This window comes from Balaenoptera physalus (assembly GCF_965194825.1).
Source record: "Balaenoptera physalus genome assembly, chromosome: 2".
Lineage (NCBI taxonomy): Eukaryota > Metazoa > Chordata > Mammalia > Artiodactyla > Balaenopteridae > Balaenoptera > Balaenoptera physalus.
The window spans coordinates 63,746,851-63,771,519 of NC_138883.1; the positions used below are offsets into that span (position 1 = coordinate 63,746,851).

At 37.3% G+C, this 24,669-nt stretch overlaps 1 protein-coding gene across 5 annotated transcripts in view; it reads left to right on the forward strand.

Annotated features, from left to right (window-relative positions):
• Nucleotides 1-24,669, forward strand: part of LOC309656078 (uncharacterized protein) — a 44,528-nt gene that overhangs the window by 3,707 nt on the left and 16,152 nt on the right. For 2 of the 5 annotated variants that reach the window (XM_082452246.1, XM_082452245.1), the window contains exons 2-6: nucleotides 6,830-6,951; nucleotides 8,503-8,641; nucleotides 11,600-11,721; nucleotides 13,626-13,736; nucleotides 15,369-15,475. In XM_082452246.1, coding sequence (XP_082308372.1) covers nucleotides 6,830-6,951; nucleotides 8,503-8,641; nucleotides 11,600-11,721; nucleotides 13,626-13,736; nucleotides 15,369-15,475 — 601 coding nt within the window. Of the gene's footprint in view, nucleotides 1-6,829; nucleotides 6,952-8,502; nucleotides 8,642-11,599; nucleotides 11,722-13,625; nucleotides 13,737-15,368; nucleotides 15,476-18,964; nucleotides 19,056-20,538; nucleotides 22,986-24,669 lie in introns of those variants that run through there. The other 3 variants (XM_082452243.1, XM_082452247.1, XM_082452244.1) reach the window with 3 other exon arrangements.

Below are 24,669 nucleotides of genomic sequence, written 5' to 3' on the forward strand. Positions count from 1 at the left end.
TAAAATTTACAGTTTGTGGTCCTTTTTTTCTAGCGTTTGAAAAATTTTGTAATCTTCTGGCTCCCATGGCTTTTTTGTTTGTTCTGTTTTGTTTTTTGGTTTTTTGTTTGTTTTGTTTTTTGGGTTTTTTTTGTTTGTTTTGTTTTGGGGGCTTTTTGGATTTTTTTTGGCTGTGTTGGGTCTTCGTTACTGCGCGTGAGCTTTCTCTAGTTGCAGTGAGTGGAGGCTACTCTTTGTTGTGTTGCGCGGGCTTCTCATTGCGGTGGCTTCTCTTGTTGTGGAGCACAGGCTGTAGGGCGCATGGGCTTCAGTAGTTGTGGCACGCGGGCTCTAGAGCGCAGGCTCAGTAGTTGTGGCACATGGGTTTAGTTGCTCTGCGGCATGTGAGATCTTCCTGGAACAGGGATTGAACCCGTGTCCCCCGCGTTGGCAGGCAGATTCTTAACCACTGTGCCACCAGGGAAGTCTGCTCCCATGGTTTCAGATGAAAAATTCACTGTTTAAATTGGTGTTTCCCTTTTGGGGGTGAATCATTTCTCTTTGGTTGCTTTTAAGATTTGTTCTTTGTCTCTTTTGTTTTTAGCAGTTTATGGTATGTTCTTATGTGGATTTCTTTGGGTCTATCATATTTGGAGTTTGCTTGGCTTCTTATATCTGTAGGTTTATGTCTTTAACCAAATTTGGGGAGTTTTTAGCTATATTTCTTGAAATACTTTTCAGCCCCACACTTTTTCCCCTACTTCTGGAGCTCTGATACTAATGTTAGATCTTTTGTTATTCCACAGATCCTTAAGGCTCTGTTCAGTTATTTTTTTTCTGTCTATTTTCTCTCTGTTGTTCAGATGGAATAAATTTTATAGATCTGTCAACTCAAGTTTACTGATTCTATCCTCTGTCATCTCTACTACTGAACCCATTCAACAAGTGTTTTTGTGTTGTTGTTGTTTGTTCTTTTAGTTTTATAGTTTCTATTTCTTTTTCTATGACTTCTACTTCTTTGCTGAGATTTCCTATTTTTTTCACTTGTTACAGGATAATTCTTAACTGCTTATTGAAGCATTTTTATTATGGCTGCTTTAAAACCTTGTCTGATCATCCAAATTCTGATTAATTTACATGTTAGCATCTAGATTGCCAGATTCAAATAATGACTTCCTGTTCTTGGTATAAATGATTTTCCATTGTATCCTGGATATTCTGATTGTATGCTAGGATAATTTTGATTTTATCCTGGATATTTTAGATATTATGCTGACTTGATCCTATTCAAATCTTCTATCTTAGTAGGCAGTTACCCTGCTTAAGTTTAACCTGTTGGTTCTGGCCTGCTTTTGTGGGCTGTAGCTCTGATAACAATTTAGTTTTCAGTGCCCTTGCAGTGCTATTCAGGTCTGCTTCATTCCTTGAAATTGCTGGGGCTCCTGCTCAATCTATGCTGGTGTTGCCTGCATGGAGAAAGACAGTTTCTTGGATCACCCTATGTCACTGAGCTACCTTCCACCAGTGGGAGTAGGGGACAAGCAGTACAGGGCCTGGTTTGCTCTTGGCCACTGGGCAGAAGGCTGGGAGACCTCAGGCCTGGGTCTCTATCCTGCTGGGTAGAGGGTCTGAGGACAGCAGTCTCCCCTGTTGTTACCAGATAGCCTGCCACAGCCCCAGGTGTGGACTAGGGATTAGGGCTCCGCAGTACGTCTGTGTTGTTCTTCCCCTTTACAGTGTGGCGAGAGAGAGCAAGCTTTTCTTAGTTTTTGTTTTGTTCTTTTTTTTCAGTCTGGCTGTTGGTAGTTCTGGGATGCAGGCCTCTCCAGGGCCCAGTCCAGGCTACATGGAAGATAAAAGGAAAACTCAGGAGGGAATTCACTGCGGTGACCCTCCTTCCTTAAATCCTCAGGTCCCTAGACAGTTTACCTTTTTTCTAGCTTTCAGAGTCCTTTATGGTTGCCTGTTGATTTATTTCCAGGATATTTCATTGTATTTAGAGGGGAGGAGCAGGGGAAAAAGAGGGAAGTAGCCATCTTGTCTAGGACCAGAAGTCCCCTCAGTAAATTTTTAAAATTTGAATAAGAACTTCAGAGTAATATAAGATATGAATGAATAATAGGAAATATATAACCCAATGTTTAATTATGTATTGTAAGTCATCAGAGGTAAGGATAAGGGTGAGTTAAGGCCAGAGTTTGAACGTAAGACTTCATGGAGATGAAGTAACTTGAGCAGGGCCTTATTGCAAAAGGCAGGGTCATAGAGTTGAAAGGAACAGTATGAACAGGAAGGAGTATGGAAAACACCTGAGGAGATTTGCACATCTTGAGCAAAAGTTATGTTAGAGAGTAATGAGAATAGAAAATAGGATGGTTAGCCTCTGGTGATATAGAGGGCCTTGAAAGTCTAGAGTGACACTTCATACGTTGAAAAGTGAAAAGCTATTCCAAAATTGTAAGGAGAAGGAGTGACACAAAGTGAAGTTTAAGCAAGATTAGTTTAAAATCGGTGTGCAGGATATCTTATATCGGGGGGAAACTGATAATTCAGGAGCTAATTGTGAGTTTGTCCTGGTATTCTAAATGTGAGGTGGTGCCTGTGCGTGCCTATGAGGTAGTTGAAGCAGTAATAAAGAGGAAGTGGATTCAAAAGAGAAAGTGATAGCACTTGATACCTGACTAGATGTAAAAAGTGGGGTTCGATTCATAGACTGTCAGCTTTGGTGACTTCTCTGTCCCCATGTATTTAATTAAATATAAGTAGGAAATTTTTAAAGAATGAATTTTGCTCTTTAGTGAAGCTCTTCTTTCTCCGCTCCCTTCCCACCTACATATGTAATTTGAGAAAAACCTTACTGTCCTTAGGCAACTGATTAACACCTTTCTTTAACTTTTTCTAAGCAACGTACTGTTACCACACATTCTGAAATAGCTATTATACATGTTAAAAGATGTTCAGCCTCACTTGTAATTAAAGAAATGCAAATTAAAACAACAAAGTTTGTTTTTATGGTACTATTCAATGCTATAAGGCTTTAATGAAACACATATTCTTTTCTGATAGATTAAATTTGTATAATCTTTCAGGAAAGAAATTTGACAATATGTAGCAAAAGCCTTTAAAATGTTTAAGTACTTCTACTTCTAAGAATTTATAGTAAGGAAATAAATACAGAGAGATGATGTATGCCAAAATGTTAGTTGCAGTGTAAATTGCAGTGCAATTTTTCACAGTTACAATTGTATCTAAATGTATAGTAGTAGGACTGAATGGTTAAGTAATATACATATGATGGAACATTACACAGCCTTTTAAAATAATGTTTTAAGGAATTTAATTTTAATAACAAATACTTATGATGATAGAATGTTAAATGAATTCCAGTTTTACACACTTCAGTAATATCCTATCATATCATGCCTTTTCCACCTGTTTTATAGCCATTATTAGGGCAAAAATGTCTTGCCCTTCTTTTCAGAAGTTATTTGCCAACCACTACAGATAATGAAACTAATTTTAGTCTTCTTGAGCTAAAAATTTCCACAGTGCCTTACGTACAGTGCTCAACAAATATTAACTATTATTATGAAATATCTTTTGAGAATTTTCTTCCTGGAAAAGTATACATATTTATGTATACAACCAAGCATGCAACTTTAGGCCTTTTATGGACTGCATAAAGCCCATATGTGGATCCTGTTAACTAGGACAATGGTGAAGAATCCCTGCTGTAACTGAAGGAATCTCTTTTTACCCTTGAATGTAGTTGAATCAGAGTTTGTTGTCCAGGATAAGAGGTGTCAGTTCTCATTTTCACCTGGTATCCTTGGGAATGAGTCTTCACTTAATACTGCCTTTTTAAAATGACTGAGTAATTTAACACACAATTTCATAATATCTCTCATCTTGCCTGGTGTTGCTTACATTAATTGGGGGATTGACTCCCAAATAAAGATATTTAACTAGGGAGACATGGGGAAATCTATTGTGATGGTTCAGAATTTGCAGCCCTTCCCATCTTTCATTTCTCCAGCTCCCTCGATCTTCACATATGACTGTTTAAGATGGTTCACCACCACCACCCCTTCCAAGTCTATTAATAACCCAGTAGCAGTAGCAATCAGAGCCCTAGACACTACAAAGTGATAGAAGAGGAAAATAAGCTAAGGTAGTCATGGATTAGAGAACTAAATTGCCAAATCGAGTTCAGTTCCAGGGCCACATTTAAAGGGGCTGTTGAACAAGTCCAGAAGATGGCAACCAGATGGCAGTGGATATGGTTCCCACAATATATGAGGAACCGTGGTCAGAGCTAGGGAGAAGAGAAGGCTAAGGTAGTGATAGGGGAGCTCTTACTAGCCAGCCGCCTTCTGAGCTCCCTTAGAGAGACTGTATGGTATAGTAACTAAGAGTTCAGAGTTAGACCTACATTCAAATTCCAACTCTACCACTTTCTGGCCAGTATGACCTGAGACAAGTAACTTAAATTCTGACCTCACATTCTTCTTTTGTTATAAAATAGAAGTGATAATAGTACCACATATAGGATTCTTAGGATTAAATGACAGTGTTTGAAAAGCACTGCACAAAGTTTAGCATGCCTTAAAAGTGCTCATTCAATAAATACCGTATAGCATTAAAGATGATGATTCCTCTCGAGCTGAAATTAGAAAAATGAGCTGTTATGGAAAGGCAGATTCTGGCTCAGCACGTGGAAGAAATGCTGTTCCCGAATGTGTTCAGGTGAAGACTGAAAAACAGTCATATGTCAGAGATGCATGGATGGATTCTGCCATTTGGTAATAGTTCGTAATTAAGTTCCCTTTCCACTGTAAGACTCTTATAAGGCCGGCCCATATGAAAACTATGTTTTCCTAACATGGTTGTTTATGTTACAGAATTAAATCCAAAGAAGTTGGGCTATGAAATATCTTAGTTTGGTATAACGTGATTTTTATCAGCTTCTTCAGTTATACCATTTACAAATTGAGAGAACTTGCTAAGAATCAATGGTGTGAGTGATATTATTAGAATTAAATGCAAGTCATAGAGGCTTCTAGACAGTTTTCCGTCTACAGAGAGAAGCTAAGCAGATGTTAGGTATTAATTAACACCTTGAGAAAATTTAATTAGATTTTAAGAATACCATTTTAAAAAGGCCAGTTTTTTAAAAAAATGCATCACAGGTGCTATTTAAGTTCCACCTAAAACAATTTGGAACAAATCTTCATAGTATTTTCATTTCTCTATAATTTATATTTTGCATCCTTCTAGAAATAATTTGAAGCAACAATTTAGATCATTATACTAGATAGGTGAGGAAAGAAAAAAGAGCTAAAAGGCCTTTCTACATTAGTTCAGGGAGCCAAATAATATATCAGTATCTTCATATTAACTACTATTGCTCAAAAGGAAGTTATACAGAGAAAGAACCTCTGTACGTAGGGAAACAGAGTGGAAAAAGTGAAAAAGAAGAGTAGCTTTATTTAGAAGCAAAAAACCTAGGTTTGTTTCTTGTGCTGCTGTTGGCCTGCTTTGTAACTTTTCACAGTTCATTTAACCTTAAAAGACTCAGTTACCTCCTCTGTAAATCAGAGAATGTAATCTTGCTTTGTCTTCCTTACATGGATGTTATAATACTTAAATGACCTAGTTTCTGTGTGAAAGAACTTTGCAAACTAGAAAATATTATCCAAATTTTAATTGTTATTTGTGACATGAAAATTGCATTCTGACCCAACACAAGAATTATTATGTTTAAGAAGGAAATCATGAACTTATTTTAAAACAACCAAAGATTTGGGGTGCAAGATGTGGAGATGGATGATATTTTCTTCAGAATCTCCTTGTTTTCCTTCTATAGCTGTTTTAAAACAGTAAGAAAAACACAACCCCTTCGAGGTCCTTTTACTCTAGCAAGAATCAATATAAGTCTTTTAAGAAAAAGGTAAAATGTTTTCATTAGTAGTCCTTTCCAGTCTATATTTGGCATTCAGGCTGTAGCTAATTTTACTAGAGTATTTTACTTCCAGATAAGTCACATTCTAGTTAAAATTATATGAGCTGCTTAGAAATCATACTTTTGTAGAGCCAATTTAAAAAAATTTATAAACACACAGATAAGTTGAAAAAACAGAACAATGAACACCACTTTTATACCCTCACCTAGATTCACCGTCAGTCTCTTACCTTCTCCATCTTTATTGCTATATACATCGGTATGCACGCACACTTCCCTTTTTGCCAGATTATCCAAAGGTAGGCCACAGCCATCAGAAATGTGCTGTTTTAATGATCATTTTATCTGCTGTTCAAATGCAGTGGAGCAACATGATTTCTGATAAAGTTTATTCTGTAGTTGGTGCCATCTGTTAGTGCTTGTTATCCGAAGTCTTGAGTACATTTTACTGGAGGCAGAGATGCTCAGATTCAAGTTATCTTCTTAGTAATCCCTGTGTGGTGCCTCCTAAACTTGTAAGATCTATATGGTCACAAAAGGAATATTTGACTACTTACTGGTAAGTTTAAGACCCTAAAAACTAATGGCAGTACTTTTCTTAAGTAAAAATAAAGTAGAAAAATAATACATATTTTTTAAATGCCTTTGTTGTTCTATAACAGGCTGAAATAGTCAAGTGTTATATTTTCAAGCAGTTTGGAAAAAGGAAAAACTCAATGTTTTCAATGGAACATTTGTTAAAATTTAAATATTTCATTGGTTAGAAGGTTTATTTATTGTTATAAATTGATGCTATCTGATGGAAAATATCCATCCATTGTAATCACTTAGTCTGGGTATGAGTACAACCATAAAAGCTGTATCTGGTTGTTTGTTTTTTTTTTGCAGGAGATTTTGATGAATTCATTCAAGACAATAATGACATTATATTGAAAAACATAGCAGAAGACCTTCGGAATTGCTTACCTCTAGAAACCATGCTTTCTTCAGAACATCTAGCCCTCCAAAAAGTAAATATGTTAAATTAATTTACTCTTAGTGCTACTTGAGGATTCTCCTATTCTCCCCTAACCCCATTAGCCTTTCCAGTCTAATCAGTCCTGAATTCTGCTTTTTCGTTTGGTGCTTCAATCATGTCCCCAATTCTTTTGAGTCTGTAACCTTCTGGCTCCCTAGTACCATCCATTCAACAGATATTTTTTGAGGGTGTCCTGTTTGCCAAGCACTCAACCCCACCCCCACCCCCAAAATCAAGGCACGACATTAATCTGTCCCTGCCTACATCATTGTCCTGGTTTTCTCTTCCCTGTTCCATTTCCGTGGCTTTTATCAAGGGTGAAGTTCACCCCTTTGTTTCCTTCTCCTACTTTAGCATTACACAATTTTTGCTTCTTCTATTCCTTTATTCCTAGAATTCTCACTTTTCTTCTCCAGACAGCCCCCTCATTCAAGTACCTTCAAAGCCCAACTCTTATGGGATACATATGCTATGAATACTGTTTCCTAAAGCAAAACTAAGAATAATAATTTCTTCTTCCCCCACTAATCTGAAAGTAGCAGCGTTTGTGGTTTTTCAGCCTGTAAATTCCTGAGCAGAGGTACTAAATCCTGTACATTTTTAGTAGTTCTGTGCACACTGTGAGCACTCAGTAAATCTTAGTAAACATCCAGTCATTTACAGGAGGAAAATAGTGGGTAGTATAAAAACAGAGCAATATTTGTAATACAGTTTGGATGTTATTAATAAAACAATCTTAGCAGTCTCATGATATAACACAATATATAAAGAGAGAAAAAAGTATTCATTGCATGTTAATGGTGGACCCACAATCCCCCATCCCAACAGTTTTTCTCTTCCTTTGTTTCCTTCTGGCCCTTGTATGTGTTCATACATTTTATATACTTATATATGCGTGTGTGTGTATAGATGTAGATATAATTTTGTAGATTTCCAAGCAGATAGGTTGATTCTTTATTTAGTGTTAAAGTAGAAGGAATCAGACATATTTTTCTCTGTAGCTGCTTGCTATTATATCATGTACCACCAGTATTAATAAAGTGCTATTATTTGTAAGCATGGAGTTTTACTAACATTGTTATTATTTGAAAACTTTGCTTCTGGGCAAAGATTACTTGCTAAGTATTTTGATGGGTAAGTCACTGACATGTGGGACTCAGAAGACCTGATATTAGTTTCAGTTCTTCCCGTTCTTTACTAACTAGTGTCATTTCTTGGGAGAAATCTCTCTGGGTATTTGTAAAATATACTACTTAGGATGGACAAGATGGTCTCAAAATACTCCTTTCAACTAAAATTTTAATCTATTTCTCATAGCCATGTTTTGCATCATGGCATGTCAAATAACAAGTTGCTAGTGTCTGAAAAATAAAGCAAAAGCAGAGCAGAGTTGCTGACTTCCATAATCAAAACTTGTCTTCCTGGGCCTTGTCGTTGCTCTCAGAATTTTAGCATATGAACCACTGATGTTTTGCCTTATTTAGCAATAAAAAGAGACTTCTTTGTACTTTGTTTCTTTTGATGTTTTTCTTCTCTCCACCAGATACAGCAGCAGCCAGAACCCACAGTTCACGTTGATGCATTCCTTTATGATGAAGACTTTATTGATTCATTATGTGAGGAAGGAAAACTGAGCAGATACTACTGTATGGTGTGCGGCTCACACCAGACGGCACCTTTAGGTGGGCACTCAAGCCTGCAAACCTGATGACTTCGTGTGTACTTTTCCTTACATGTCATGAGTATGCAGATTTTTTTTTAATATCTTTATTTATTTATTTATTTATTTATTTATCTTTGGCTGCATTGGGTCTTCGTTGCTGCACGTGGGCTTTCTCTAGTTGCGTCGAGTGGGAGCTACTCTACATTGCAGTGTGCGGGCTTCTCATTGTGGTGGCTTCTCTTGTTGCAGAGCACGGGCTCTAGGCATGTGGGCTTCAGTAGTTGTGGCACGCGGGCTCAGTAGTTGTGGCTCCCGGGCTTATTTGCTCTGTAGCATGTGGGATCTTCCTGGACCAGGACTCGAACCCATGTCCCCTGCATTGGCAGGCGGATTCTTAACCACTGCGCCACCAGGGAAGTCCCGAGTATGCAGATTCTTGCCCAAGCATTCACTGTTTTTTGAAAGCAAAAGGACAACCTGCAGCCTAGCCATTACCAATTATTGCAGTCAGGGAAACTAAATAGAAACATCGTCCAGGGAGGCTAGGCCACTTCATGTCTCTCCCAGGGGGATATTTCTGCTTTTCACTGAGCATGTTTAATTGGAGGTGACTTTTCAGGTCCAGCAACTAGTCAGAGTGAATGAATACAGGGAAACTGACTCATACTTTATATACTCAAAAGAGATTCACATTTAACCATAATGCTGATTTATTTACAATGAGAAATATAACTGCCAAGGGGACTGAAAACATTCTCCCCATAGAAACATCTACTTGAGAAGTCAGATAGTAATCAAATATTGTTGGATGGGCATGGATTCAGAGGACGGATATAGATAATCTTGACAGTCTATTCAGGCCATGATTTGACATCCTGGAGCATCTTCGGTCTATAACCCAGAACAATTCTAGTGACAGTCTCCTGCATCTCTGTCCCTCAGATGCAGCACCTGTGTTTCAAATGGGAAACTAGACTGACTCCATGCTGCTAAGATGTTAACTCTTCTGTTAATATATTTTTTGTTCAAACTGGGTATTATTGGCTAGGCTGTTAATTTAAACATGCTATTTCAATCTCCCTGCTCACTTAGATTTAGAGGTGTTGCTTAGAGTGGGTAAGTAATATTGTGCTCGTATTACTGATCTTAGATAATATTATTCTCAAAAATTAACTACTACCAAATTTGTAGTATGTTGCTAATACAAATATATTGTACCTGTATTGTAGTTGGGGATTAAACTACCCTGGTTTACTGATTTAAGATTCTATTTTTAGATAGTACTTATTTCCATTTGAAGTAGTTCACAGAATAGAAAAGGACTTAGACAAGAACAGTAGAGGAAGGGACTTCCCTGGTGGCGCAGTGGTTAAGAATCCGCCTGCCAATGCAGGGAACACGGGTTCGATCCTTGGTCCGGAAAGATCCCACATGCCGCGGAGCAGCTAAGCCTGTGTGCCACAACTACTGAGCCCGTGTGCCACAACTACTGAAGCCCGTGTGCCTAGAGCCCGTGCTCCGCAACAAGAGAAGCCACCACAGTGAGAAGCCTGTGCACCACAACAAAGAGTAGCCCCTGCTCGACGCCACTAGAGAAAGCCCACTCACAGCAACAAAGACCCAACGCAGCCAAAAGAAAAAGAACAATAGAGGGAAAACTAAAAAGTGAATTGTAAGTAACACCATATCAGATCTGATGTACAGAAATTTACAGAAGAGCTATGTTTGACACAGAAAAATTTGGAGGTTAGGATGTATTTTCACATAAAAACCAGATTGTAAATAGTGTCTGGACACCCAGACCAGCCCAGATAGCTATAATGACTCTGAAAAAGCTATCACTGTGTGGGCCTCTTATTCCCTATACGAAAGGGGCTTGTCCAGCTACAAGACACTAACGATGACTCTGTAGCCCAGGGCAGGAGCACTAACGTGGCAAAGAGGATCGTAAGGATGAGAGGAGATAAGGACTATGGTGGTCAACCCCCCTCCACCCCATCACCTCCAGTGTTACTTCTGAGGCCTAGTCATCCTTTATTTTCTTCCAAGGGATTAGCCTGCCTGCTTCCGTTTTCTTTGCCACCAGTCATTAGTTATGATCAAAGTTTCTCCCCTTCCTGACCATTATATCATGTAGCATACAGTAGAGAAAGTCTTTGGGTTACCTCCATGTCAGAAAAAACAGACTCAGGCTCTCCCAGGTATTTCATTACAGAAATAATGGAGTGAGAAGGTGGGCTAGGAGACTAGAAATTGTAGCAATTAAACTAAGGGAAATAACAGTTTAGGAGTGTCTTAACCTCCTTCCATACCACCCCTCTCCTGCACTCCAGAACACACTTTAGGTTGGTCAGGGCTGCCACATTGTTCCACTCCAGAGATGGTCATTCATTGGGTAGTTTACAGTCTATGCAGCAAGAGGTGGAAGCCCTGTGGTTGGCTCTGGGATAGGGTGAGAAAGCCGGATGGTATGGGAGTTAGGAAGCAGTTGCTGGGAACAGCAGGTCAGAGGGAGAAGAGGAAGGGGAAAACCCAGGACATCCTAAGCAGCAGCAGGAAGGAAATGAGGAGCATGGGGGTAGGGACAGGCAGCTGAGTAGTGGTTTTCTAGAGGCCTTTGATGATGATGATGATAATGAATGATGATGATTTTGGCCATGCTGCACGGCTTGTAGGATCTTAGTTCCCTGACCAGGGATGGAACCCGTGCCCCCTGCAGTGGAACCACTGGACCGCCAGGGAATTCCCTCTAGAGGCCTTTTAAATGTCAGAGACTTCATATTTGTTCTTGTCTAATACAGCTCAGAGTGAATGAATACAAAATTATCACATTAATTTTTTCTAAATAACCTCTGAATGGCTTTCATTGATTAAGAAAAGCATGAAATACACTTTACAGGTGAAAGAATTAGAAATACAGAATGGAATTGTTAATCCCCAAGCAGAATTTAATGTTTACTCTGTTCTAATTCTCCAGGGTTTATTTCTCATTCCTTCTCTCTCATGGAATTGAAGTTCATTTATCATCATGTACTCCCTGATCTGTCGGGAAAGGTCTTGGTTGACGTTGGCTCCAGGCTTGGCATCGTCCTTTACGGGGTAAAGTCCAGCTTGTGGACATACTCAACATTTGGAAATACTTTCTTCTCCTACTAGCATCAGTTTTGCCTGCCACCATCCAAGGTGACAGCTTGGCTTTATTTATTAGAGTAACAGAATAATATGGTTAAAATAGTGTATCGAATTTGGACTTTCAAAGGCCAGCTCTCTGATTTCCTTTACTAGTTTGACTCTGTGACACAAGTGAAGGAATATCAGCAAAACAGCAACAGGTGACCCTCATAACACTTTGCTATTCTGTCACTCACTTACTGCCCTTCTAACTCCATTTTCTGTACTGTGCTAAAATAGTATAGTATACTGAGTTTTGATAAGAGCTCTTATAAAACTGACAAATTTACTTGACCTGGGAAATTGCTTATGGCTATGAGCAAGTCCCTGAACACCTCTGTGCCTCAAGTTCCTGACCTGTAAGTGAGCAAACTAAATGATATCCAGGACACATCGTGCTCTAGTTTTCTATGATCCAAAGTTTGAATGTAGACTTTTGTGTCTTCAATGTGGCTTTTTTTAAAAAATTCAAATCATGAACATTTTTAATATTCTTAAATGGTTTTATCAAAAAACTGAAATGTGGTTTCTGGTTGTCATTAGCAGATGTGTTAAAACATGTGGCCAACAGCAGTAGATGTTCATGCCAGAAACAGGCCCTATCAGTTCCCAGCATCACTGCCTGCTCTAAACAGAAACAGTTAACTCTTTCATGCTTCATTTATTTTTCAGTGTTGACTTTTATTCTACAATTAGGAAAAATAGCCATAATAGAAAGTACAGTTTATCAGATGGCTTTGTTTGGAGAACATTAGAGATTATGCTTGTTTACCATATTTTGTCCATTCTTGTTAATTTTTTTATTTGTTAGAAAAGTATATAGCTGAAATAACTGTGGCTATGCAGGTATTTGGCAGCATTAATGAATTTAAACATATTGTCATTTTCCTCTATAGTACGTCACTGATTCAGTCAACAAAAGTTTTTTGAATACTTACATATGCTCCATTGAACATATTCTAAAAATCCATGATGAGCTATAAATATAAATTTAGTTTACACGTAAGTATTAGTTGATGTATAATGGTCTTCAGAATATGATTTGACCTCTCCTTCCAGATTATTTTTTGTGATTACAACCAAAAATAGATACATAATAATATATAGTCAGTTCTTGATGATCCTTGTTAACTAATGGCCAGTATCTTTGGTGGATTGCCAGACACCAGGCTGACTTCTCAAAGTCAAACAGGACACACCTCCAGCCACCCTCCTCTTGTGTCAGACTGTGCGTGAGTTTCCATTATATTTCCCACAGGTTAATGCCTTTCTTGTTTTCCCCTGATGTAACTTCCCAAGAAATTACAGAAGTAGGGTATTAAACAAAGAATCTATATGTGATCACTTTCCTCATTTCCAACTTTGATGAATGCACAGTTTTATCAGGAAAAGTAAATCAATCTTTAAAAATATGATTACTTTTAAATAACGGTAATTTATAAACTACAATCAAGGTCTCGATGAGTAAGAGTCTAAGTTCTTAAAAGTTGTTTTACATAAATTATAAAATGTTATTTATCTTTCCTTTTTATCTTTATTTTTACTTTATTGAATTCTATTTTTAAAAGTTTGATTTTTAGGGGCTTCCCTGGTGGTCCAGTGGTTAAGACTTCACCTTCCAGTGCAGGGGGTGCGGGTTAGATCCCTGGTTGGGGAGCTAAGATCCCACAGGCCTTGCGGCCAAAAACCAAAACAGAAAACAGAAGCAATATTGTAACAAATTCAATAAAGACTTTAAAAAAAAAAAAGTTTTACTTTTAAAATTTCAAGTAGAAATAAACCCACAACTAGAAGTTAATTCTTTTGCATCATAATGTATCTTCATATTTTAGGGTTATCTTTACAGTTCAGCATCACAACTATATGGAGTAGAATTGAATGGAGACTTTTGCCAGTTGCAGGAAATGGTCATAAAAAAGTACCAGTTCACTGACAGAATAAAGGTACCCTTTTAAATGTTTATTCTGTTATCCACCGTATAGCATAGTTTAGCCAAATTTCTTCCGCATTGGAGTTGGAAACTCTTTTTGAATCTATTCTTGATTGCTGTTGTGTAGAAACAGATTGAGTTAACTTAATATTTTAAAACACTGATAATAAAGATGAATTATTATCAATATGTTCCACTCACATTTTTCTCTTCCTCCCAAATTTTATTAGAAAGTAGAATTTTTTCTTAATTTTCTTCATATCAACTATAGTTTTGGTAGCAGTAATTTTGAATCTCTTGATGTTGGTCAGAAGTGTATTTAATTAAACTATGAATGTTGAAAGTAAACAAAAAGGTTAAGTAATGCTCACAGTTTTTATCTTTTTATAAACTTTCAATAGGAATTGTGGGTGCCACAGAATAGCAGTTCATGGGAGAATGATGTCCTGGGTTGGGCTATGACAGAAATTTTCTGTTTCTTATATGTAAGGGGAAAAATGACAAAAAAGGGGAAAGGAAGTTTTTTGGTTGATGCAGTAATCCTTGTCATTTCACTAGCGATCCTACACTTCTAATGGCAATGCACAGAAGTATTGTGTATCTAAGGATCTCTGGTATTCAATGCAATCAAATATTGAAAGACATATCTTAGTAAGATTAAGGATCTAGCTTTCCCCTTTCTTATAGAAGGAAAACTTTTCATTCTCTTCCTCCTTCCATCCTTCCTTTTTTTTTTCTCTTTCTCTCTCTCATCTTGGAAATTGAGAGGCAAGTGATCAAAGAGAATTCATTGTCCAATAATAAGTTCATGGATTTTTCTCACTATCCCATATTTAATGAACAAAAACACACTGCTCTTACATAATAAGAATCACATAAATAACAGGAATATTGATTTAATTAGAAATCGAGATTTAAACATTCTGGATATTATTTATTTGTAAGGCTAAGTTCTTTTTTGGAAAGAAATCATATGATATAAAAAACTTTTTCTCTTCTTTTTAAAATAAAAGTTATTTGCTTTGCTCTTGAGCAAATAAATGTTTCCTCCTATTATCTTGCCTGTGGTCTACAAGACTTGTTGATTATAGTCGAAGTTAATTTTTTGAGGTATATAGTTTTTTCAATAAATTGTTTTGTTTGCTTTCTTGGATAGATAATATATTCAAGTGAATTTTAGATGAAGAGTCGGACAAGGCCAGTTAACATATTTGTATTAACATTTTACAATTTATAAATTACTTTTTAAATTTTATATGGTCCCATTTGATTCTGTGAATCAGGACATATATTACTCCATTTTATTTATGAAGACACTGACTACCCAAAGGTACAAATCCAGTTGATGATGGAGCCAGAATAGCTAGTGATATAATGGAAAAAGCTCTGAACTGGAAGTGAAAAGAGTGTAATTATAACTATATAAATGATTCCATCTAAAACAAATAAAATTTTCACAAGTTTATGGTTTTTATTAGGTATTAAGTATCTTCCATAGGTAGTAGTATTAAATATACTGTTCTCCCATTTTAAGAAGTGTGAATCTCCCATATTGCCTCACAACATCATTGAATCAATAGCTATTTCTTACGTGATTATATGATATGGTGTCTTTGTTCTCTTACATGAACTCATTCTTTTTTAGGTGCTTCATGCAGACATCTGTACACAAGGTTCACTTCTGCAAAATGCTGATGTTATTATAATGAATAATGTCTTTGAATATTTTCTTAATGAGGCAGAACAGGCCAGGTACGTTATTTATTCAAGCAAGAAATCTGTTGTTAAAATATATCTAACAAAATATGAAAAGGGATTGGTAGAAGTGTTTTCATATTAAACTTTTTATTTATTTTTTATTTATTTATTTTTTGTCACACTGCGAGGCTTGTGGGACCTCAGTTCCCCAACCAGGGATCAAACCCGGGGCCCCAGAAGTGATATTAAACTTCGCAGAAATGACCTCAAATGTCAGGAGTTTATATTAATAAGGAAATGTGTTATGTCTAAATGAAAATCAAAATAAACTTTGGTTGTCTAACCTTGTAAATATTACATCTAATTTTGAGTAGTTATAAAATGGTTTCATGACCCAAGCATTTGCTTCGCAGTCTGGGATGCAAGAAGTTATCAATTCCCAGTGGGTTTTTATACTTATTCTTTTCTGCCTCAGTTTTCTTTTCTTTGAAAAAACATGTCCTATGCTCTCCTATCACAAAATTATGGGAGTTAACTGGTGCCTATAAATGACTATAAAACAAGATATAGGGCTTCCCTGGTGGCGCAGTGGTTAAGAATCCACTTGCCAATGCAAGGGACACGGGTTCGAGCCCTGGTCCAGGAAGATCCCACATGCCGCAGAGCAGTTAAGGCCGTGCGCCACAACTACTGAGCCTGTGCTCTAGAGCCCGCGAGCCACAACTACTGAGCCCATCTGCCACAACTACTGAAACCCACGTACCTAGAGCCCGTGCTCCTCAACAAGAGAAGCCACCACAAAGAGAAGCCCATGTACCGCAACGAAGAGGAGTAGCCCCCGCTCGCCACAACTAGAGAAAGCCCGCACGCAGCAACGAAAACCCAACTCAGCCAAAGATAAATAAGTAAAGAAAATTTTTAAAAAAACAAGATATAAGAATATTCAGCTAGGAAACAGTGAATAATGATCAAATTTTTAAAATGTTCTTAATGTGGTAATAGTAGGTTCCTGGAGTTTATTCCACTATTCAAGCAATAGAAAAATTAGCAAATCTCTGATCACTTTTTTTTTTTTTTTAATTTTTGGCTGCTCTGCGCGGCTTGTGGGATCTTAGTTCCTCGACCAGGGATTGTACCCATGCCCTGGGCAGTAAGTGTGGAGTCCTAACCACTGGACCACCAGGGAATTCCCTGTGATCGCTTTTCTGACTTTTCATCAGGACTTATAAGTTCCTCTAATTAGAAAATTCCTGTAGTCTGAGACACTGATTTTCTGGTCAGTTAGGCTTGCTGATTTATTTATCATAATGACATACGTATACTCTAGATGCAGGAAACCTCCTTTCCATATCTATGAAAGGGCATTACACACGTTTGGATTAGTGCATCAGTGAGGTTTCTACTGCAAGAAATAAAAAGACATAATTATAGACCATAAACAGTTAATATGGAGTAGAATACTGAATGAGTAACCCTCTTTATCCTTCCACCCCTTTACCGTCTATATTTTCTCTCTCACACACATACACACACATATCTATTACTTGTAGGTTAAGGTTAGTACAAAATTAACAGTGTAAATAGTTTAAAAAGAAACTAGTTCAACAGAAAGCTAATCATATCCTAAAAGCTCAGCCAGAATGGGTGATGATTTTTTGGTCACAGGCTAAAGGCCAGAAACCCAAAATGAACAAGTTGTTTTAATCATAGTGCACTCTTTAAGCTTAATTTCCAGTGGACAAAGTATGTATAGCTTTTTACCTTTTTAAGTTCATGACCAGTAGTCAAAACATTACATAATTGTTGGAGAATGAAATATAGTAGGTTTATGCTGTATAAGAAGTTAAAAGAGAAAAACACCTTAAACTCTTCACAGATTCATATAGGAAGATTTTGAATGCTGAAGAATGATGAATGCTACCTGTTAACTTGACACTGGAAAGTATTTTCATGTTTGGGTTGTTTTAAAAACTATCTTGGGGGACTTCCCTGGTGGTCCAGTGAAAAACCCGCACGCCGCAACTAGAGAGAAGCCCGCCTGCCACAACTAAGACCAGACACAGCCAAAAATAATAAATAAAAATAATCTCAAAAAAAAAAACTATCTTGGAAAATTAATTCACAAACTCTGCATGACTCACCAAATAGGTACTGACCATGTGTTAGTTAGTTCAGTCATTTCTCCAAGTTAATCAAATGCAGTGAATTCTAAATATAGATAGATTATAGCCTCTCATGGTTAATTATCTTCATCATGATTGACAGTACACGGGAGAAAGTTTAGAAGATACAGTAAAGCATTCTGATATTGGAATCGTTCTGACAAAATTGATCATTTACCTATATAATTTTGTATTGTAGCAAGTAGAGTAATTCTTAGTTTAAAAGGTGCCTCTGTATTTTCTCAGTAGGTGAAACATACAGCTACTACAATGACAGCTTCTCAGAAACAGCAAGTGCTATTTTGAGAGCCATGCCCAACCGTGCCAGTATACTCAGCTTCTTCAGTCTTACTAAGTAGACTTGTAAAATATATAATTTCTAAGGAACTACATCAAGACAACAAACTCTAGCCCAAGCACAGTGATAAATAAATATCACTCTTAGCTCTAGCCCAAGCACAGTGATATTTATTATCAAACACTGCTTCTTGGTTTTACATCTAGCCTGAAAAAAAGAACATTTGTATCGTTTTGCCTAGTAAGCTCCAGAATATACTAAACCCAATAACCATTGCTGTAACTAAAATAAGTGCAAATGATACTGCTGCCCACCTGCCCCACTACAAGGGGTGCACATCCCTGCATTGCTTGACCCTTGCTCCCCAATAGCAGGGTGTACTGTCAAGACTCGTGCACAGTGTAGAAATCCCATTCATGTCTGCTCTACAGGTTAATCAGAACTGGTCAGACACTGCCCTCTGACACATATATATGCACATGGCATGCCATCGTGCTTTAAATCTAGTTGATCTCATTAAACTTCTCAGGTGCCATAGTGTCCAGAATTCTTTCCATTGAATATTTCTGACAGCCAAATAGAGTATGATTTCACTCCTGATATTATTTTAAAAGATCTAATCTATATGTTATACTCTTATTTTAGTTTTGCTTGTTTTCTGGCTTCTGTGGCTTTTCTCCATGACTCTTTCCCACTCACACTCCTCAGCCCTGTTCCATTCTGCAGAAAGTTTGACAGTTCATAAAGAATTGAAGAGGCTGTAACGCTAATCCAACTTTGACTTCTGTATCAGTTCTGAAAACTTCCTTTTGGCCTTACTCACAATCCCTTGTGTTAACCCTAATCCCCATCTTGTTAAATCTCTCTCAATATTGTAACTTCACAATTTTGCCAACATCCCTTCAGGAACTGAATTTACCAATTTCTAGCATCTTGCTGTGGTCCTGTTTTCTGCTGGCAAACATTTTTACCCATCTGGATTTCTACATATCACCTGGGCTATATTTTTTTTTGTCATCCTCATTTTGAAAAAATATCCAGTGTCTGGTAAAGCATAACATATAAGTTTTGAATGTGTTATAGAGCCTGGGAATATATCAGCCATAATGTAAGGAAACAAGGATCCTTATTAGTGACAGTGCCAAGTCTTGAAGATTCTCTCTCAGGTCTTCAGGTATGTAAGCCTCTTTCCCAGCATTTTTATTGTCAAAACTTTTCTTCTGCTTTTTTCTGATAGCTGTTAAAATATTCTAGAAATGTTCTGTTAGAAAGAATAGCAAAACCTTATGGCTTAAGAACTGATTTGTGGTTTGTTCACTGGCACCAAGAGCTCTGAAAGTGTACGGATTCCTTTGCTTCTCCACCCAGTTTTTCCAACTGTGGGGTTACAGGTTTTTTTAGGTTAACAAATGCTATCAAATATTTGTAAGAGACTTAGAACACCCACATCATAACTTTTTCCCTGAGAACAAAAGGAACAGAGCTGTTCAGGTTTCTAGAATCAGTAAGGGGACTGGAGGCCCACATCCTGAACACAGTTGAGCTTCTAGGTCAAGTTTGGAATCTTGCACAAACTGCTTCTATGTTCCTCAGATTCTCCGTACAAAATAAGGCTGATACTTAATAATAAGATTCAGCCCAATAAATTGACCCTTTTATAAAGGTTAATTAATGTTTGTAAAGCTCTTTGAGATCCCTGGATGAAAGATACTGTGGCATTTCTTAGTACAGAGTCGTATTATCATTTTCTTTAATATCTCTTTCCTCGCATATAAGCACTGCCAAATTTAAGTATATATTTCTTCCTTTAAAAAACTAAACAATCATCAATAATACCTTCTTTAAAAATTTTTGTCAATCATCTAAATTACAAAAGTAATTCATGTTTGTCATAACAAGGGAAATAATCCAGATATATATAAAGAAACGATGTTCATCTCCCCAGTTTCCCCCCACCTAATTCCCTCCCCATGAGATCCCTACCCCGTGAGTGGTATGATTCTACCCTACTTTTCCATACTCATAAAAACATACCTTTTAAAATATGTGCTCTCCAGTTTATAATGTCTACATGTATTGAAATAATTCAGTGATTTTCACTTACCAAAGTAAAATATTTTTGAAAGAGTCCTTATATATGAATTCTTGAATAACGTTATTGCTTTCCTATTTAATGAAACTTCTTTAAACAAATATATCCATTGGTGGCTCCAGAATTTCTGTATCCTGGAGACCCAAGTTTGCAGTGTGAAGGGAAGGGCCTGTTAAAGGTTATGGAGGGAGATGACCCCCTCTCGTGCAACCTCTTAGCACCATGATTGTGTGTATATGAACCGTTTCTCTGTGTACTCCCATTGTTGTTTTAATCTTTTATTGTTTAAGCTAGTTTAATTATTAAACTATTTACATTAAAATAATTATACTATATGTTCTTTATTCTTTCAAATTCCAAAATCAAGGTAAATTAATTAAGTCCCTGAGTCCACAAACCTACCATTTAGTACGACAAAGAATTATGTGGCACCATGTAGAACTTAGTCCCTCTCATTGTAATAAAAATCTTTTGTGTTCAATTACTTAGTCATGATTTCTCGAAATTCAAGAGAATAGGTTCATTCTGCAATTTTCATATTTGTTTATGACCCTTTTTTTTCCAGGTTAATATACAGTTATCTCCCTGGGTTGAAGAGGTACCACTGAACTATGATGTATACCCAGAAAAGGATATTGACAGGGAAGCTCTTGAACAAATACATTTATACAAGATTCTCTAACACTACAATAGTCCTACCTCAGTGTAAAATAATTACAAAATAATTTAAAAGAAACAGAACCCCAGTATCCTAACACATATTTTTTCTGTATATTCCTGTCTAGTCTTTGTACATATGCTTACATATTTGTAAATAGTTGTATGTATATATATACAACTTTGCGTGATAATTTTATTAAAATATTTGTGTGAAAAAATTTTGGTTTTCCCCTGGTGTCTTTTATTTTGTTAAAAATATAAACGTGTACTTCTTTTTTTTTGAATTTTTATTTATTTATTTGGTTGCACCGGGTCTTAGTTGCGGCTCGCCAGCTCCTTAGTTGTGGCATGCAAACTCTTAGTTGCGGCATGCACGTGGGATCTAGTTCCCTGACCAGGGATCGAACCTGGGCCCCCTGCATTGGGAGCGTGGAGTCTTATCCACTGCGCCCCCAGGGAAGTCCCTTTTTTTTTTTTTTAAATATTTATTTGGCTGTGCTGGGTCTTAGTTGCAGCATGCGGCTCCTTTAGTCGCAGCATGCCTGAGGGATCTAGTTCCCCGACCAGGGATCGAACCCCAGGCCCCTGCATTGGGAGTGCGGAGTCTTAACCACTGGACCACCAAGGAAGTCCCAACATGTGTCCTTCTTTAGTCACTAACTCTATATACCAAGTCCAGATATGGCCCCAAAGAGACCAGAAGTAGCTTCTATTATGAAGGAGGGGTGGAGGGGAAGGTAGGTTACATTGTACCCCATTTATTAGATCTCTATTCTGTAAGATCCTTGTACACAGCTTTCTCTGAGGAGGCTAGCACAAGGACTACAATAAAAAATAATTGCAGTTGCTAGGAAAAAGCAAAACTAGAAAGATAGCCTCTAAAATATAAATAGAGGTTATATCTAGGTGGAACAATTACTGGTAATTTATTATTTTTTTCTTTTCTGTACTTTTCTGAATTTTCCATTTTTTCTGTAATGACTTTCTTTTGAAATCAGGAGAAGCAAAACTTTTTTTTTTCCAAGAATACAGTGAAACATCAAAACTTGAACACTTAACTAGTTCCAGTAATTTCATATTTAGCATATTGAAATTACTTTTTTAAACTAAACTAACCCACATTTTGGAATTGCAGAACCTTTTGGAGATCTATCTTTTGAAAGGGATTTATCTAATACACTTTTTGTCATCACTTGCTTATGAAAAAGAATTTGCAATGGCAGTCAATTCTAACTTTTAAAAGAAAATTGTTGGTCAGTAGGCAAACAAATGCTAAAAATAAAAAGACAGAAGTTTGGAACTTCACCTTTACTGTTGATATTAATAAGTTTAATATTTAGGATCTGGTGTAATACTGAATATCAGAATAAATGCTGGAATTCCAATAATTTCTTGTTCATACAGGAGTTACTTATTCCTGCTAAGCCATTAAACATTCTTACCGTGCTGGTCACCCAAAAAGAAGTCACTATAAATTTCTGGAATTCCCTGGGTGTCCAGTGGTTAGGACTCCATGCTGTCACTGCCTAGGGCCCGGCAGATCCCTGGTCGGGGAGCTAAGATCCCAAAAGCTGTGAGGCATGGCCCAAAATAATAATAATAAAACAAAACCGAAAACCCCCCAAAACTTCTGACACCTCTGAGTAACAATTGATGGATGTTTCCAGGACGCTGTGATTTTCTGAGATTTTTAGAAAGATTTATAGAAAAGGAGAAATTTTAATTTAAAGTATTTTAAAATAGCTTGTAGCTGTTATTTATATGATTGTTTTATATATAATTAAAAACTTATTGGTTTATTGTAATAACTTATGTTTAGGCACTTAGATTTCAAACACAACAAAGAATACTAGCTATAGCAAATAGAGCATTACGTAAGATACAAATAGTAATCATCCATAAAAAATGAGTTTATTAGTAATATGACACATAATTATAAACGTAACACTTAATGGAATTTCACTTTATGCTGTGCCTATTCTTGAGAAACTATAGTTGCCAGACTCTGAATCCCAGTTGCCCTAGTGTTGATTTGACTGCTCCTCAGAAGTATGAACCTCTAAAGCAAAATCTGCTGCTATGGCCCTGGGTGAATACCAGAACACCCATTCCAGAAGGCCCTGACAGGACAGAAAGAGAGTACTAGCAACACTGGATCATGAGAAGGGAAGTCTATTTGTAAACCTAGTTTCAAATCGTTCAGCCCCTCATCTGTAAAATAAAAATAAGTATTCAGCCATCATTAGTGGAATGTAGTCAAGAGTACAGATTATTGGTGGTTTCCATAGATATGTGATTAAAGTTACAGAAAAAATGGATGATTATTTAAATATTGTTGTCACTGCTATGATTTTAATTTTTTATTTATTTTTAATTTATGGCTATGTTGGGTCTTCGTTTCTGTGCGAGGGCTTTCACTAGTTGTGGCAAGTGGGGGCCACTCTTCATCGCTGTGCGCGGGCCTCTCACTATCGCGGCCTCTCTTGTTGCGGAGCACAGGCTCCAGACGCGCAGACTCAGTAATTGTGGCTCACGGGCCTAGTTGCTCCGCGGCACGTGGGATCCTCCCAGACCAGGGCTCGAACCCGTGTTCCCTGCATTAGCAGGCAGATTCTCAACCACTGCGCCACCAGGGAAGCCCTGCTATGATTTTATATGTTAAACTATGGATCTTTAGTTGAAAGAATAGAAAAAAAGGTATAAACAGTCTAACATACTGGAAAATATTCTGTGTGACATGTATATGCTTAACACATTTTTAAACAAATGCTTGAGGCAAATATTAGAACTAATAGGATATTGAGTAGACATTCCTATTCCAGTATTAATATTCTGTACGTGGAATTATTATTATTATTATTTATTTATTTATGGCTGTGTTGGATCTTCGTTTCTGTGCGAGGGCTTTCTCTAGTTGTGGCAAGCGGGGGCCACTCTTCATCGCGGTGCGCGGGGCTCTCACTATCGCGGCCTCTCTTGTTGCGGAGCACAGGCTCCAGACGCGCAGGCTCAGTAGTTGTGGCTCACGGGCCCACTTGCTCCGCGGCATGTGGGATCTTCCCAGACCAGGGCTCGAACCCGTGTCCCCTGCATTGGCAGGCAGATTCTCAATCACCGCGCCACCAGGGAAGCCCTGTACGTGGAATTATTTAACTTAATTTTTAAATGTCTGTATATTTGTCTAGAGATGATTACTGTCTTTAAAAAGGCTACTTGCTTACTTCGGGAGAAGTTTTGTTGTGGGAAGTCTTACACTTCTTGTAGTTTGTCACTCCTAAGCCTCATCCTCCCTCTACACCCTCTGATGTCGATGCAATCTGTCTCCAAAGGCTCCAGTTTGGGGGGTGGGGAAGGGTAGCAGGGTTAAGATATTTTCATATTTAAGCCACCAAATGAAAAATACACAAAACAAAAAGAAAAACAATTTTTCATACAGCATTACTGGTGCTCAAACATGTGAAAACATTAAGATTACAGTAAACGTTTAAATTATTTAGCTCTTTACCTCGTAAAAATATATGACCAATTTGATGAAAGTTAAATTGATAGAAAACAAAATAAAGTTGCCTATTAGAACTATAGAACTTTTTTCTGCCAATGGTCCTTTAAAATGACTAAACTTCATAGAGCTTATCCAAATTTTGTCACCTCATTCCTTCATCCAATTTCCAATCTTCTCTACCAGTGCAGACCCCCTGAGATCCCAACCAGGTCCTGTTTTGGGATACCACAGATTAAACATTTCAGAATTTCATGAAAACTTCATCAGTAGACATTTTAAGTTATTTTACATTGATGGTGAATTCCACAGCTATTCAACTATTAATTGCACTAATTACACAAACGTATTAAGCTCCCACTGTATACCTAGCACTCTGCCAGCTTCTGCAAATACAAAAATGGTACACTTGGCTGCACCCTGAAGGAGCTCACACTCTACGGAGAGAGAGGGATACAATAGATACAGGGTAAGGGAAGATGTCCCTCGTGGAGGGGACAGTATATGCAGAAGCAAAGAGGATAGTATTTTACTGTG